Source organism: Lycium barbarum, chromosome 9, assembly GCF_019175385.1.
Source record: "Lycium barbarum isolate Lr01 chromosome 9, ASM1917538v2, whole genome shotgun sequence".
Classification (NCBI taxonomy): Eukaryota; Viridiplantae; Streptophyta; class Magnoliopsida; order Solanales; family Solanaceae; genus Lycium; species Lycium barbarum.
The window spans coordinates 58,027,233-58,044,849 of NC_083345.1; the positions used below are offsets into that span (position 1 = coordinate 58,027,233).

The following is a 17,617-nucleotide window of genomic DNA, read 5'->3' on the forward strand; positions in this document are numbered from 1 at the left end:
AACTTAGCAGAAAAGCAGACTTGGCACACATAGGCCGATAAGGCCATCACAGAACAAAATATCCCAAACATATGTACAGAACCCACACAGATGTATCCACCGACCTCTACAGAACATATCATAATCATAAGACGGGACAGGGCCCCGTCATACCCTGAACAAAGTACATATCCAGATAGCAGTGACAGACTGTACCAAAAGATGGGCTCTGTAGAAGAGAGCGCCCCAAATAGCAGAAATAGGATCCTAAACGTGTGGATCAGCGAACCTGTCGTCAGTACCTGCGCGGCATGAAAACGCAGCCCCCGAAGAAAGGGGGTCAGTACGAAATATGTACTGAATATGTAAAGCGGAATCACAGAAGTCAAATCATAATGATTACAGAAAATGGGTACAAAATCTAGAGTGTCAAATGCATATTTCCAAATCAGACAGAATGTGTACAGAAACATATGTCATATCATATCCGATCCCTGCCACGGGACTCGGCAGACAGAACGTGGTCACCCTCCCGACACTGGTGCCACAATACGGAGGAATCAGAAAAGGGGGCGTGGCCCCGTATCATAAAATGTCATATCAGAATGGCCATAACAGATCAGATCAGAATAGGCGGACATGGCACATCATACTCCACAGACCCATGTACGCGTATACCTGCCCCCTCACATCGGGGCGCGGCGAACAATGCAGAGAATTACGCTTGACAACATATCCTGGCCCGGGCTCAGTGTGGGAAACATTGGGACATCCACGAATGGAGTAGTGAGAGACTAATGCAATTTAAAAATATAATAAATGTTTTCAAAGACTCGATGAAGCGTATCAAAGACAAACAAATCCAATGGGGTCGGACGGAATCATAATAAATGTATTTCGGATATCATAATAAATTACAGAAGTATAACTTTCGCGAAGTCATTCCGAGTGTCAAAATAATTTATAATATTTAACAGAATATTTAAAATAATATTCGTTAAGCGATTAGTAGGGTAATTAAAACATTTCTTTCAAAAATCGCTTAAAAAGGAAGCTTTAACACATTAGGGGCAAAACCGTAAATAGCGGGCCAACCTTGGGACAAACAAGGCGGCGGGCTCAAATTGTGCCCTCTAAGCATATAGTATCACCTAAAAAGGTTATACAAACATTCTATGACTTTCTGAATAATTTAGAGCAAAATTGCATAATTTCAGAAAAAAAAGCGTATCAAAATGGTTCAATTCTACTGAAGGAAAAACTGAAATTTTGTCTTGCGGATTCCGAGGGCCAAGAGGTCCTTCGAGGCCCGGATCCGACCCTAACACACTAGGGGCATGCCAAGGGAAGAATTGGGGTTGCTTTACATACCTTTCGCGCTCCTTAAGCCTTTCCAAACTCACTTCCCGTTTCGTCGAAAAACTGCAATTGGTCAAGTTTACCAATTGTGAATTATTAATGCCATTATTTCAACTTTAAGCATATTTGGCTACCGAAATTTCGGCAGCACTTCCCCTATACATATGACAACCCGAGAATTCAACTCGGCTATAAATCATGAACAACAACCCAAACGACAACAACAATATCAACAATGAACATTAAAAACACAAATATCCTTCAACTAGTCATTTTTCTCACAAGTTGACATAATCTTCAATTCAACCCAACTTTCAACTAAGATCAATAATTTCATATTCAACAACCATCATGATCATCACCATATAGTTCTAGAAACATTTCATATCGTTTTCCTTAAGATATACACTCGATATACATGATATACAATCTTCCGCCAAAATCATAACTTATGCAAAACATCAAATCTTTGGCATACAACTTCATAACAAATTTCCAACTTCCAAATTCATCAACCATAATCATAATTCACATCTTAACAACTTCATTTCCATAATATCACAAAATTATTCTAAAGTGACATAATCATCTATATTCCAACTTCAACCAAAATTCATTCAACTTTCATTCCCAATATAATTTCCATCATAACCACAACTAGAATGCAACATAAAATTCAACTCATATATGTATACAACATATATACACCCATGGCTACATATATATATACATACCCACTTTGCAAACTTCCTTATTTCCATAATTTCTACTCATTTCTACATACCACAACATAAACAAACCTTCATAACATAAGAAAAAGGAATTGATTATTACCTTTTTCTACAAACTTCTTCACTTGAACAAGTTGTCAACTTGAAGAAATAAGTGCTCCTTCTTCCAAAACAATTACACCAAGTTGTAGAGGACACTTAATTTAGTAGGAATTCAACAAGAAAATAATTTTAGAGGCAAGATTTTGAGGGGTGATTTTTCTATGGCCAAACCCGAAATGCCCTCTTTTTGTTCTTGTTTTTCTCTTGTTTTTCCTCCTATTCTTTCTCTTGAAAGTTCTATGGAATTTGGATGATTAAGTGGTCTTTTATTCATTGACCACATGACTTAATTCCATGGGCTTGGATCCTTTTTATGGACCATGGCCGAATGGCTCCTCACTTGGGCCTGAATTTTTTTTTCATTTTTTTGGGCCAACTCGGTTGGTCCCGAGTTGGGCCTAGCCCACTGACCTTTCGACCTTAAAACGTTCATATCTCCTTGTACCGACGTCACTTGGGAACCCACGATCTATGGATGGAAAGCTAATTCAATTATCTACAACTTCTATTTCAAGGTATTTTTGAAATTCCAAACTTACAATACAGTTTTTGCCCCCCAAAGTCAGGTCACCCGAAAATGTTTTCTTAAAAATATTCTTTTGGAGGGTTTCCACTTTGATTTGGTTCAAAGGTACTTCATGAGTTGTGTTTAACTTTACATATGTGATTCATATGACTTTTCAGATGTTCCAAAAAAAATCTCGATATGTGGGCCCCACCCCAGCAGATGCTCCGAGGTTCAAAAATACGGGATATAACAGTATGGCCGTGTAGTGTGTAGTTGCAAATGGCCGTGTGTGTGTGTGTTTGATGAATGGATAGTGAGCAAGTCTTAATTAGTATGCCGATCGTCGTGTTGTGGAGCTTATATTACAAGTAGAAGCATAATGAACTTAGTAAAATATTAGTAATTGGAAGTTTGTTTCGGAAGGTGAGGTGAATTGAATGTTATGTTCTTGCATGTATGAAACGTCATGATGTTAGAATGATGTTGTTGGACTATATATAAGGTTGTTATTGACTTTATGGGAGTTGGAAAGTGTTGAAGAAAGTAGTAAATTGATATAATGTATCGTGAGTCGAAATACTGAATTGCTAGGATGATTGTTGATTATGTTAATAGTTTGGCCGGGTTTGAATTCCCGGATTGTGTTTGTCAAGAATTTGGTTATATTGAATGTCGAGGATAGTGTATTTACAGAGGAAATGATGCCGAAATTTCGGTAGCCAATTGTTTCCTTAAGGTGTTAACTCTAAGTATGCTAATGAGAGTTTTGGTAAAAATGACCAAATCGCAGATTTTGACGAGATTGTGACTCGAATTTGGAGTAGCTAAAGGAGCGGAAAGAGGTATGTAAGGCTTCACCCTTCTTTCTATGGCATGTCTTAACTAAAAGAATTCGGGTACGAGTCTCGGGGACAACCCTAATCCCCGGAATCCGCACCTAAAGTTTTCAACTTTTCGTTCAATTGAATTGAAGTAAAAAGTGTGCAAAATGATGAAAAGACCTTCTAGACCCCTATAACTTGCCTAAGTGGGACCCGATTACCCTAAGACTCATACAAGTAACGCTATGACACGTAATATGGGTAAATTGTATACGCTACCTCGTCCGGCCCGAGGTGGGCCCGTTACTCTCGGATCTTCCTACAATCTTGATTAACGCACTTGAAGTGAATCCAAAGAGGGCCTTTGATCCCGATTTCGTCACCAAGTGATAAGTACTATGACTACTCTAGCGGGAGTGTTTCTATGATTATAATGATAATGAAAATGTCGGACAAGAGGATGTAGCTATGATAAGTACGACCGGAACGACTCTACGACTAAGCCAAGTACTTCATATAAACATGAAAGCGATAAACTAATTTTTGAATCATATTTATATTTTCTAGTTATAACTTTATTTTCTAAAATACCTAAGATTTCATTTTCGGTTACTGTAACACTATTTTCCGTTGATAGTTTCGCCTTAAAATACTTGTTCCTTCAAGGTGAGACAAAGCTATCACTAGCATTCCGTAATGTAATCGGAGGTCACCGACCTTATGTCACTCCGATGGATACACGATTTTCCTTGGCTCTCTTGTGCGCTTATATGACATATGTATATATATAAAACGGGTATACGTGTATGGGTATGTATATATATATATATGACAAAGTAACTATATATAAGACATGTGTATGCATAAAGGATGAGTAAATGTACGTGTATGTGGGGAAAAAGGGAAGGGCCACTGTTATATCACCACGTGATTCAGCTGGATTCCATCCTGGACGCGGGATGCCCGGACGCGGGATATGGGATGAGCCGTACGCGGCGTCTGTATATATATATATATAATGTGTGATACATATGTGATGTAATATGTTGGGTCATCGTTGGGGAGGGGGTTGGGAGAGCCGATTGTATTCGGCATCTGTAAATGTAAATGAAAGATACTGTCTACTGAATTGTACTGTTTTCTGTATACATGAATAAGGGACACCGAGGGGGTTGGGAGAGCCGATTGTATTCGGCGTCCGAAAACGTGAGTAAAAGCTACCGTTACTGAAATGTACTGTTTTCTGCGCACGAGAATAAGTAATATAAAAATGTTGACTCCTATGCCTATGAAAAGAAACGTTCCAAAGACGAAATGGGCAAGCCTATACGATAGCCCACCTGAAAAGGGGCCTCCCTATGTACAGGTTACTTTCTTGCCCCATTATACGGCCTATGGCTCCGTGATATTATTATTGATCGCACTCTATGTTACTGCTTGCATTATTTTCCATGCCTTACATACTCGGTACATTATTCGTACTGACGTCCCTTCTTGTGGACGCTGCGTTTCATGCCGCGCAGGTCAGCAGGTATACGGACCAGATTCCTAGCGCCCTATCAGCAGCATTCGACAGCGCTCCAGTTGTTCCGGAGCCTTATATCATCGGTACTATTTTGTGTATGTATTTTCGGGCGCGACAGTACTCGGCCCTTCCTATGTATAAATGTACTATGTCTAGAGGCTCGTAGACAGATATACACAGTCAGCTATGTACAGTTTAATGTATTGTATTCCGAATGGTTCGCGTTCTGGTGTAACGCGATATTAGAAAGTTTACTGCAAATGTTAATGTTTAGAAAAAAAATATATGGCACTGTTTATACAGGATAGCTAAGGGGTGCTCGGTACAAGTATCGGGTACTCGTCACGGCCCCTAGTCGGGTCATGACAGAAGTGGTATCAAAGCAGTTCGGTCCTAGGGTTTATCTACGAGCCGTGTCCAGTAGAGTCTTGTCTATGGGTGTGTAGCGCGCCATACTTATAGACAGGAGGTTACAGGGCATTTAGGAAATGTGACCTTCTTTGTATTCTGAAATCGTGCGATAGAGCTATGTTACCAGGCTTCCATGTTCCTTTTCTAAAACCGATGTTATGGTTTCAGTAATGCCGCCGAAGAGGAAGGCTACGGCGGCCGAGAAAGCCAAGGGGGTGGCGGCCCACAGAGTTGAACGGGAGCCAGACGAAGAAGAATCTCGCAATGAAGCTCCCCCTCACACTAATCCTGTCCCCCCTGCACCGGCAGAGCAGGGAAGAGCTCCAGCTCCAGTCCCCGCACCTCCAGTTCCACCGCCAGCAGTTCCGGGCCAGCAAGTGGCAGAGGCCATCCAATTACTAACCCAGTTAGTCGCCACACAGGCTCAACGACGAGATGTAGACCCGGGAGATAGGGCGGTAAGTGCAAGAGCCCGTGACTTCATTACCATGAAGCCGCCAGAGTTTTATGGGTCAAAACCAGAGGAAGACCCGCAGAGCTTTATAGATGAAATGCTGAGGACTCTGGGGATAATGCATGCTTCAGACACAGAGTCAGTAGAATTGGCATCGTACAGGTTGCGGGATGTAGCAGTGTTGTGGTATAACAGCTGGATATCCTCTAGGGGAGCAAATGCCCCTCCCCCGGTCTGGCAGGAGTTTACGGAGGCATTTCTACGACATTTCCTACCGCCAGAGGTTCGACGGGCTCGAGCCGATATGTTCCTGAACCATAGACAGGCAAACATGAGTGTTCGGGAATACATTCTTCGTTTCAACTCGCTAGCCATGTATGCCCCCGCCCTGATAGCTGATAGGGGAGACCATGCGCACCGGTTTGTAAGTGGGTTAGGGCAACATTTGGTTAAGGAGTGTTTGACGGCCTCACTCCAGGACGGGGTGACTATTACCCGCATCCAGGCCCACGCCCAAAATCTGGAAGAGCAGTATCAGACACGGAGAGAGGAGAGCTATCCAGAGAGGGGTTCCAGAAAAAAAGGCAGATTTTCCAGGGCTAGAAGCGAGTATAGAGGGGGGCAAGCACAAGAGCAATCTAGGTATTCGGGCCAATCAGCGGCCAGTGCCCCACCTCGATTTGCGGATAGGGGGTTTGATCGCCCTACTTATTCGGGACCTGGTCAGGGTGCCAGAGCTTTGGGGTCCCAGTACAGAGTTGATTCCAGCAGGATGGGGCTTCCCCCACCACGATGTGCTCGGTGTGGCAAGCCACACTCTAGGCAGTGCTACCTAGACACCGGTTGTTGTTTTGCCTGTGGACGGACTGACCATTTTGTACGTGATTGCCCACTAAAGGGTGAAGGAGGCCAAACTCAGCCAGCCGGATTAGCGATCGGTTCGTCGTCGACCGTGCGCCCTCGTGGACAGACTTCTCAGGCTCCAGCAGGCCGCGGCCGAGGTAGGGGAAGAGCACCTAGTTCAGCCGGTCCTCCGCACCGCCTATATGCATTGACAGGACGACAGGATCCTGAGCCTTCTGCAGACGCGGCCACAGGTACTTTTTCAGTATTTTCTGTGATAGACGTGTGTTAATTAACTCGAATTTTATTTTTCCTATACTGTCCTCTGTATTACTGAACACATTAAGAATTTGGAAATTTGGACGAAAAGTGGCCATACGCATAGGTAAAAGGCGAATACTGGAAATTGCAAAGGTCCGAACTGTAAATAAAGGAAAAGACGTGTTACGCGGACGTTTCGAAAACTGCCGAGACCCCAACTCGTTCCATATAATGCGACATAAGTAGTACGGGGAAGCGGAGGTAAAAATATTGACACCGAGACCTCGAAATGCATTAAAGTTCCAGGGTTAAGCGTGCTCAGGTGGGAGTAATTCCATGATGGGTGACCCCCTGGGAAACATGCTGAAAATTTTGCAAATGCGGAAACAAGAGATGAGTGTAAAAGTAGGCAGCCCTGAGTAAATTGGGGTGTGCAAAGAGGTTATAAACCTCATACGAGCCATATAGGCTGAGACGGATTAAACTAACAGAAAAAGAAAAGCCATGATAACAGAAAGCCTTGGGAATGAAGGAGAAAAGTACAGGTGTCGCAGGATGGGACCAATATTGAGTCCACACTGACTAAGGCAAGGAATCCCTAATGTGGCGATGTACGGGAACATGTCTAGTGAGGGGATAGACGCAGCAGGCGCTACAAGAAAGAAGCACAACTGTAAAGATCGCAAGAGGGCAACCTAAGCTTCTAAGACGGACATGCTAAGCGACATGAGGCATCCACAAAGGAGACCTCCCTGAAATAATATACTACGCTATGAGGCCAGTTCAACATTCGAGGACGAATGTTCTAAAGGGGGGGAGGATGTTATATCCCGCCTTTTGTGCAATCGGACAATTCAAGACGATCGCGGGGAGACAACAAGCAAAGCAATATTTTATGTGTTTGACACACGAGTTGTTTATGAAAAATTTAGAACTGAAGATAATGAGAATGGTTAAGAGCATAAAGGGGAATTCACGACATGACTCGTAGAAATATGGAGGAAGACGAAGGGCAAAATTGGAAGTCGGAAAAATTGTTTTCAAGAATTGCGAGAAGTAGCCCAAAATATAATTGGGCTTGAAGGTTTTTCTTTGGAAATTAATAGGCCCAACCGGCCATTAATATGGGCCCAAGCCCATGTGGGATTAAATTGTAGATTATAAAAGATGAATAAGGTCATCTTTATCACCTAAATGGTCTAGAAGATTCAAGAGAGCAAAGGAAAGAAAAGAGAGAGCAAACTTCAAGGGCCATTCGGCCAAGCTCAAGATTAACAAGAAAAATTGATAAAATCCCTCCAAAAATCAATTCCTACCAAGCAAAGGGTGCTTAACAAGGTAGAGTTGTTGTTGGAGCAAGAAAGGTTCAAAATCATCCAAGTTGCCAAGAGTTAGGCAAGTGAGAAGTTGAAGAAGAAAGGTAAATTCTAACCTTGTTTTATGTGTTATGCATAGATTATATGTGTTGTAGTAGGCAAAAATGGATGAAATTCTTGAAGTAGAGGAATATAGTATATGGTCGTGTATGTACATATAGGTGTAGGAATTGTATTTCAATTGTTGTCAAGTGTTTGGTTGCTATTGTTGTGGATGAGATGTGGAAAATGGAAAAATTGAAGTTGTGTGTGTGCATGGTATGGCCGTGTAGTGTGTAGTTGCAAATGGCCGTGTGTGTGTGTTTTTGATGAATGGATAGTGAGAAAGTCTTAATTAGTATGCCGATCGTCGTGTTGTGAAGCTTATATTACAAGTAGAAGCATAATGAACTTAGTAAAATATTAGTAATTGGAAGTTTGTTTCGGAAGGTGAGGTGAATTGAATGTTATGTTCTTGCATGTATGAAACGTCATGATGTTAGAATGATGTTGTTGGACTATATATAAGGTTGTTATTGACTTTATGGGAGTTGGAAAGTGTTGAAGAAAGTAGTAAATTGATATAATGTATCGTGAGTCGAAAATGTGAATTGCTAGGATGATTGTTGATTATGTTAATAGTTTGGCCGGGTTTGAATTCCCGGATTGTGTTTGTCAAGAATTTGGTTATATTGAATGTCGAGGATGGTGTATTTACAGAGGAAATGCTGCCGAAATTTCGGTAGCCAATTGTTTCCTTAAGGTGTTAACTCTAAGTATGCTAATGAGAGTTTTGGTAAAAATGACCAAATCGCAGATTTTGACGAGATTGTGACTCGAATTTGGAGTAGCTAAAGGAGCGGAAAGAGGTATGTAAGGCTTCACCCTTCTTTCTATGGCATGTCTTAACTAAAAGAATTCGGGTACGAGTCTCGGGGACAACCCTAATCCCCAGAATCCGCACCTAAAGTTTTCAACTTTTCGTTCAATTGAATTGAAGTAAAAAGTGTGCAAAATGATGAAAAGACCTTCTAGACCCCTATAACTTGCCTAATTGGGACCCGATTACCCTAAGACTCATACAAGTAACGCTATGACACGTAATATGGGTAAATTGTATACGCTACCTCGTCCGGCCCGAGGTGGGCCCGTTACTCTCGGATCTTCCTATAATCTTGATTAACGTACTTGAAGTGAATCCAAAGGGGGCCTTTGATCCCAATTTCGTCACCAAGTGATAAGTACTATGACTACTCCAGCGGGAGTGTTTCTATGATGATAATGATAATGAAAATGTCGGACAAGAGGATGTAGCTATGATAAGTACGACCGGAACGACTCTACGACTAAGCCAAGTACTTCATATAAACATGAAAGCGATAAACTAATTTTTGAATCATATTTATATTTTCTAGTTATAACTTTATTTTCTAAAATACCTAAGATTTCATTTTCGGTTACTGTAACACTATTTTCCGTTGATAGTTTCGCCTTAAAATACTTGTTCCTTCAAGGTGAGACAAAGCTATCACTAGCATTCCGTAATGTAATCGGAGGTCACCGACCTTATGTCACTCCGATGGATACATGATTTTCCTTGGCTCTCTTGTGCGCTTATATGACATATGTATATATATAAAACGGGTATACGTGTATGGGTATGTATATATATATATATGACAAAGTAACTGTATATAAGACATGTATATGCATAAAGGATGAGTAAATGTACGTGTATGTGGGGAAAGAGGGAAGGGCCACTGTTATATCACCACCTGATTCAGCTGGATTCCATCCTGGACGCGGGATATGGGATGAGCCGTACGCGGCGTCTGTATATATATATATATATATATATATATATATATATATATATATATAATGTGTGATACATATGTGATGTAATATGTTGGGTCATCGTTGGGGAGGGGGTTGGGAGAGCCGATTGTATTCGGCATCTGTAAATGTAAATGAAAGATACTGTCTACTGAATTGCACTGTTTTCTGTATACATGAATAAGGGACACCGAGGGGGTTGGGAGAGCCGATTGTATTCGGCGTCCGAAAACGTGAGTAAAAGCTACCGTTACTGAAATGTACTGTTTTCTGCGCACGAGAATAAGTAATATAAAAATGTTGACTCCTATGCCTATGAAAAGAAACGTTCCAAAGACGAAAAGGGCAAGCCTATACGATAGCCCGCCTGAAAAGGGGCCTCCCTATGTACAGGTTACTTTCTTGCCCCATTATACGGCCTATGGCTCCGTGATATTATTATTGATCGCACTTTATGTTACTGCTTGCATTATTTTCCATGCCTTACATACTCGGTACATTATTCGTACTGACGTCCCTTCTTGTGGACGCTGCGTTTCATGCCGCGCAGGTCAGCAGGTATACGGACCAGATTCCTAGCGCCCTATCAGCAGCATTCGACAGCGCTCCAGTTGTTCCGGAGCCTTATATCATCGGTACTATTTTGTGTATGTATTTTCGGGCGCGACAGTACTCGGCCCTTCCTATGTATAAATGTACTATGTCTAGAGGCTCGTAGACAGATATACACAGTCAGCTATGTACAGTTTAATGTATTGTATTCCGAATGGTTCACGTTCTGGTGTAACGCGATATTAGAAAGTTTACTGCAAATGTTAATGTTTAGAAAAAACAATATGGCACTGTTTATACAGGATAGCTAAGGGGTGCTCGGTACAAGTATCGGGTACTCGTCACGGCCCCTAGTCGGGTCGTGACACAAAGAATATGGAGTAAAGGAGTGCAATTCAAAATTTCATTCTTTTTATGGAGGATGTGGAAAGCTAAACTCCCCGTGGATGATGTACTCAAAAGGATGAATATTTCTATTGTATCAAGATGTAGATGCTGTCTAAATTCACAGTCAAAGGAGACATTGCAACATTTTTTATTTACTAGTGATTGTGCAGCAGAAGTGTGGCAATACTATACCACAGCAGCAGGTATCATAGGCCCTTTACTACAGTTGCATCAAGTAGTGGTAAAATGGTGGAATACAAAGTGTGAAGTCAAGTTGAAACCAGTTTTTGAAGCAATACCGTCATTCATCTGCTGGCAGTTGTGGAAGAGAAGAAATGCACTCATGAATGGAACACAGATGAGTAAGAGTAAATCATTTACTGCATTAATCAGAACATTCATAACTTGATAAGTAGTCTATATCCATGGTTGAAGAATGTACCACATAATTGTCCTCAAATGGTACAACTTTTAGAAGGACTTCAGCCTAGAGTAGGAGGTCAAATGGTACAATGGAGATGTCCAAGTGCAGGCTGGTATAAGTGCAATATTGATGGTGCATCAAGGGGTAATCCAGGCCAAAGCTCAGCTACATTTTGTATTAGAGATGAAAGAGGTGATCTGGTTCATGCTGCTGCTAGAAGAATAGCTACCACAACAAATATATATGCAGAAGTAGTTGGAATTCATGATGGTCTGCAATATTGTGTTACTAAACAAGTGTTACCTGTGATCATGGAAACTGACTCTCTTGCTATGGTTAACATCATTCAAGGAGACTGGGAAACTCCTTGGAAAGTTAGTATGGAGGTGTATAAGATTAAAGAGTGGAGAAAGAGAGGACAAGTCCAGTTTGTCCATGTCCTGAGGGAGGGCAATACAATAGCAGATTTTTAGCTAACAGTGTGTTCAATTGTGCAGGTACATTACAAGTTAACAATTCTTAGGAACTCACACCTACAGGAAGGAGATTGCTAAATATGGATAAATCTATGATGCCTAACTTCATATTCAAAACAAACAAGGAAAGGGTACCAGATTGAAGAAGGATTTTTTGCACTTTAGTTCATGTTCACTACTCATCATCAGATTGTAATATGACTAGTAACTACTAAGACTGGCCTAGCTAGATAGTGGTATTAGCAGTTCTACTGCTCATTCTTCTAGCAGGCTTGGATTAGGAGTTTACAACAGCCATGTTATGATCATTATAGGTAGTGAAAGGGATTCAACTTGTCTATTCAGGATTATGGACAGAAGCAGATTGCATATGCAGCTTTACTCTTGTTTGAATTATCACGGGGTCTAATAAAATAGCACCTGGTGAGAGCTTTGAGGTGTCTGATAGTGTTATCATCCCAAAACAAGAGAACTTGCAGCATGCCTCCAGTTTGCAGCACTTTGATCCTATTTTCAGTGTCTTTAGCTTAGAGTAGTTTCTTTTCTTTTTAGTTTGTTTGCTTTGTTCTTATTTTTTCCTATCTGTGTAAATACTTTGATTTTGGAATAAAACACCACTAGCAATCTGCTAGGTGGTTTAAAATTTTTTTTTAAAAAAATCCATCAGCACCATGTACACCACAGAACAAGCTTGATTGCTAATTTGAGACCACTAGATAAGAAGAACAATATTGACCGATTTATGGCGCAAAACGCGTAAAATGTTGTCACTGAAAATCCAATCAACTAACACAAACGAGAAAATAATATTTTCAAAATTCTTCACTTCAATTTGGCATTAAAATCAGGTTGTTGTACGCCAATGTATCGTTTAATAATAGAACTGCGAATAACTTAAAAGAGGGTAATGACCATAAACCATTGTGACATATTCCATTGAATTTGGCCTGCACTTCAAAGACATTAAACTACATCTATCAACACCATTGGAGGATTTAATCTCCTGGAATTTCCAAGTCTGCCGACGTATACATGAAAATCTCACTGTATTTCCCCACAAGAATGCCGTGGCAAAATTCAATAAATGATTTGATACAATAAATAACCATTGTATAATGTATACTACATTGTTAACGAAGGTGTACAAATTAAAATATATCCGTATTCCAACCTAGTTTGATTTTGTAACACTCATAATCGTAGTAAATCATCAGTGCCTAATCACCTTTAGGCCTTGCTCCTCCCATCTGGACTATACCTCCCATGTTCATGACTCCAGTATTCTCCCAGAAACGTTTTTGCAGCATCCAAACTCGGAAAATATGTCGGCTCAAGGAAGATCTGAGCCAATGCATCGCTTGCCATTAATGGTGTGTTCCCCTTGGCTTCTAAACTTCCCATAACAATTACCAATAACTGCTTATACGAATAGTAAAACCTCTTCACTGCCATTTCAATTGCTTGTAAAGCTTGAAGCAAGTGAATCTTCTCAAAGCTTTCCTTTTTCCTGAAGAGCTCCATGGCTGCCTCTTGAATTCTCGGCCCACCCTGCGGATCCACCTCTACGTCTAGAATGTTGGGTACTTTGTGCTTCAGATCTTTGGACAGTTTGGTAATTTCCACGAGTCCTTTGGATCGAAAGCAAAATAGCTCCGATTCGGCAGTTGCTTTGATGGACAATTGGTTTTTAAGGCGCAAAAAGTCATCAGGATCCATTAGCAAGTGGAGGTCTTCAATTTCGGTCAGGAGTTTCCACGTTTTCTCTAGTAACCAACAGTCGTTAACGGCTTTTTCCAAGTCTTTGCTATTAATTCTCTCCGCGATTCTCTTCAGAAGCATTTTTGACGCGTGGATCCATGTCTCTAGGATCTGGTGTGTCGTGTATAGCGTTTGGTTTTCGAAATTTTCCAAATTCATGCTATCGGAAGGGCTTTTTTTCTTGAGAGCATGAAGCTCCGATGGCTTGACTACTGCATCGTATTCGAGGCTTGGCTTGCCGCTGAGGTTGGGCTCCCCTAAGCCGAGTGTGTAGGGAAACCTCCTCATTTGGCACTCAATGGAGTACATAATCTTATGAGCAATGTCTTCCGACTTGTGCCAAGCAGCGAGTCGAGGCAACAAACTATCTTCACTCGTCTGGCTGACGACTGTCGTCTCATCGGAAAGCTTCCACACCTCTGCTGAACTATTCTGACGAGCCAAGACAGTCGACGACGTAAGGTCACCAACGGGAGCCCCACCTTCATCTTCATCTTCGCACAACAGAGATATGATTTCAACCTGATTCATCGCCAACGCTTCAAGCCTCCGCTTCCATTCTCTCCGGTTCGCATATGGTCTAGGATCAGATAACACAATTGAGATGAACCGGAAAGTTGTTTCCAAACCTTGTAAAGCCGGTTTGAGCAACAATTCATTCTTCCAACTCGGAAATTCAACAGAGCTCCACAACTTCTTCTGCTCGGGAAGCCTGAGGTAGTGCTCGTAAGCTGAACAAGCTGAGTCAGACGCCGCTGACAGCTCCGTCAGCCTAACTGGTACCGTTGGTATGGAAACTTGAAGCTTATTTGAAATCCTAGGAGATTTGCTGGGCATGTCAGAAGATATCATCTTTGTCTTTCTATCGTAATCAACCATTGTGTCATAAAAATTAAAGCCAGAAAATTGAATTGTATATTTGGTGAGGAAATTGCTGTAAGATGTGCTTGGTTATTGGAAGGCAGATAGGAGAGGGAGCTATATATAGAAAGGTGCGTTTGGATGGGAAGAGAAGAAAAGGCGTGTGGAATCAGGAATGGAGGAGTTTCAAAGACGCGGTTGGTTTGAATATTCTAATACTTACGTAATTTGTTTGGAGGCACAAAACTATACAACTAAAAATTGTAAATAAATTAAAAAACATGATGGTTATCGACATACGGATATATTCCCATTAAACTGTGAGCACAATTTCGTTTACTTGACCAAATGGCTATCGCCTACCGCTGGGGAAATTGAATAGTTAGTCATGGGACGCTTTTCTTTCAATAAAGGCTGTCAGGGTGTCAATCAGCTGCTGCGGGTTCATGGAAGATATTAGTGAGGCCTATCTACAGCTTTTCCAAGAGAAGATAAGGCAACAGTGACTTTGACTTCGGTTGCACTTAAAAGAATGATGAGGAAGTTTTAACCAAAGTAAATCATTATTTAAAGCAATTTATCAAAATAATATTTTTTTTTTACAGAACTAGAATAAACGTATTTCGCTGTAATGTATTAGACATTATTTTATTTAAAAAATCTAACGGGTAAAAAAATTAGTGATTGACGGTGTTAAAGGATACACTACAAGAAAGTATAGAAATCGCAAAGTGACCCGATCACATTTCGATAGGTTTCGAACATTTGGTTGCATTCTAGCCAAAATAGAGCCTTTAGGCTTCAATTGAATTGAATGAATAGTAGTCGTTTTGTAGATCGGGTGTCGAGGAGCGGAAATGCTCCGGAGGTTCCAATATTCACCTAACATACTAAGACATGCCAAACGAAGAAGTGGGAAGCTTTACATACCTTATGGACGTCTTATGCTTTCCTTAAAATCAAATCCCGTTTCGTCCAGAATCTGCAAATGGTCAAAGTTACCAATTAGAGATTCTTAGGCTTAAGATTTCCATTAACTTGATTTGTTTGTCTACCGAAATTTCGGCAGCATTTCCCCTATAAATCTAACACCCCCGAGACTTAGCTCGGCTCAAAATACATCAACAACAACAACCCAAACATCATCAAACAACACAAACCATAATCAAATCATTCTAGCTTCAAAGTTCTACCTTACTACACAAGTTGACAATCTTTCACTCAAACTTCACAATTCCAAACTTATATCCACATTATTGTATTCATTCACTCATACAAGATTATTCAATCACACCCCAAATATATTCCAAACCATATACAAAGTTTCCCGAAATTCATTACTTTCCATATTTCATTCAAAACATCAAAAATTACGACGAACGTTCTAACTCTCATTGTTTCACTCCAAATTCATTAACATCAACCATAAGTCATATTTAAAGTCTTTAGCATCATAGATATACAATGATATACACAATTATACCAAACGTATACACTTTCCCATAATGTTCCGAAATCATTTTCCAACACCAATTCAATTCATTAAACGATCATTCACGTCATAAATGTCACAACGACGCACTAAACAAACTAAACAAGATCAATTCACATTTCTTTCTCCTTCTTAAGGCACACGGCCATAACATCCTATATACACACACCCACGGTTTTCTACACACATCAAAACTACGGGATTCGCGTCTATTCTCAATCCTTATCACATTCATACAAATTCCATAACAAAAGAATAGCAAAATTCTTACCTTTTCTTGAATTTCTGACTTGTCGCAAACGCGCACCTTTCGCTAAACTAATTGTACCCCGTTGAAGAGGGTCTTGAGTACTCTACAAATATGTGAAAATCAAGATTTTTGGATTAGAATCAAAGGCTTGGGAATTTTTTTTTCTCCTTTCTCCTAGTCTCGGCCGAATGGGTTTTTGGAGTCAAGGTTGGAGTTGTGATTTTTCTTGATTATTTCTAAGGAATGCATTGATATATATCCACTTAGGGAGCACATGCATGTCACATGACTTAAGAAAATGGGTCTTGGGCCTTGGCCTTTGGCCGGCCACCCCATTAATCTTGGGCCTAAATTGTTGTTCAATTTTCTTGGCCCATTTCATTAAAAGTCCCGTTTTGTAATTCCCGAAACTAATTTCCGAAATTCCAAATTTACCCTCGGCCTTCCCCAATGTCTTAGCACCAATAATTTCATAACCAACATAGTCATATCCACTAAAATCAAAATATTTCCTCATAACACACAAGTCTTAATTATTTCTCGATTTCCAATTATACGAAAACACGGAACATAACATTCTCCCCCCCTTAAGAACATTCGTCCCCGAATGTTAAATTAACCTTATAAAGTCTTATGACCCAGGCGGGGGAGTTCTTTATTATTAGTGGCATACAAAATTATTTTTATCAACCAACATAACAAACTGAAAGGTTTAGATTACCTGTGGACGTCGGGAACAAATGGGGGTATTTCTTCTTCATCTCGTCCTCCGCCTCCCAAGTCATCTCCTCCCGATTATTGTTGCGCCACAGGACTTTGACGGAGGTCACTTCTTTAGTGCGTAGTCTCCGCACCTGTCGATCCAGAATAGATACAGGCTGCTCGTCATAAGATAACTGCTCCGTCACCTGAATGTCATCAACTGGGAATATCCTGGAAGGATCACCAATACATTTCCGCAACATAGACACATGAAACACCGGGTGTACGGCCTCCAAGTCGGATGGTAAGTCTAGCTCATAGGCGACCTCGCCTATCTTTCGAACGATCTGATACGGCCCAATGTACCGGGGGCTCAACTTACCCTTTCTACCGAATCTCATGACACCCTTCATGGGCGACACCTTCAGGAACACCCAGTCGCCAATCTGGAACTCTAACGGTCGACGTCGTCTATCTGCATAAGCTTTCTGTCGACTCTGAACAGCCAATAATCGTTCTCGAATAAGCTT

General features: G+C 40.9%; 1 protein-coding gene across 1 annotated transcript; it reads right to left on the reverse strand.

Moving 5' to 3' along the window:
• Positions 1 to 13,053: 13,053 nt before the first annotated feature.
• On the reverse strand, positions 13,054 to 14,799 carry LOC132608830 (nematode resistance protein-like HSPRO2). Its single transcript, XM_060322593.1, has one exon. The coding sequence runs from the start codon at positions 14,659 to 14,661 to the stop codon at positions 13,252 to 13,254; it is 1,410 nt and encodes a 469-aa protein (XP_060178576.1). The 5' UTR covers positions 14,662 to 14,799; the 3' UTR covers positions 13,054 to 13,251.
• Between the last annotated feature and the right edge of the window lie 2,818 nt (positions 14,800 to 17,617).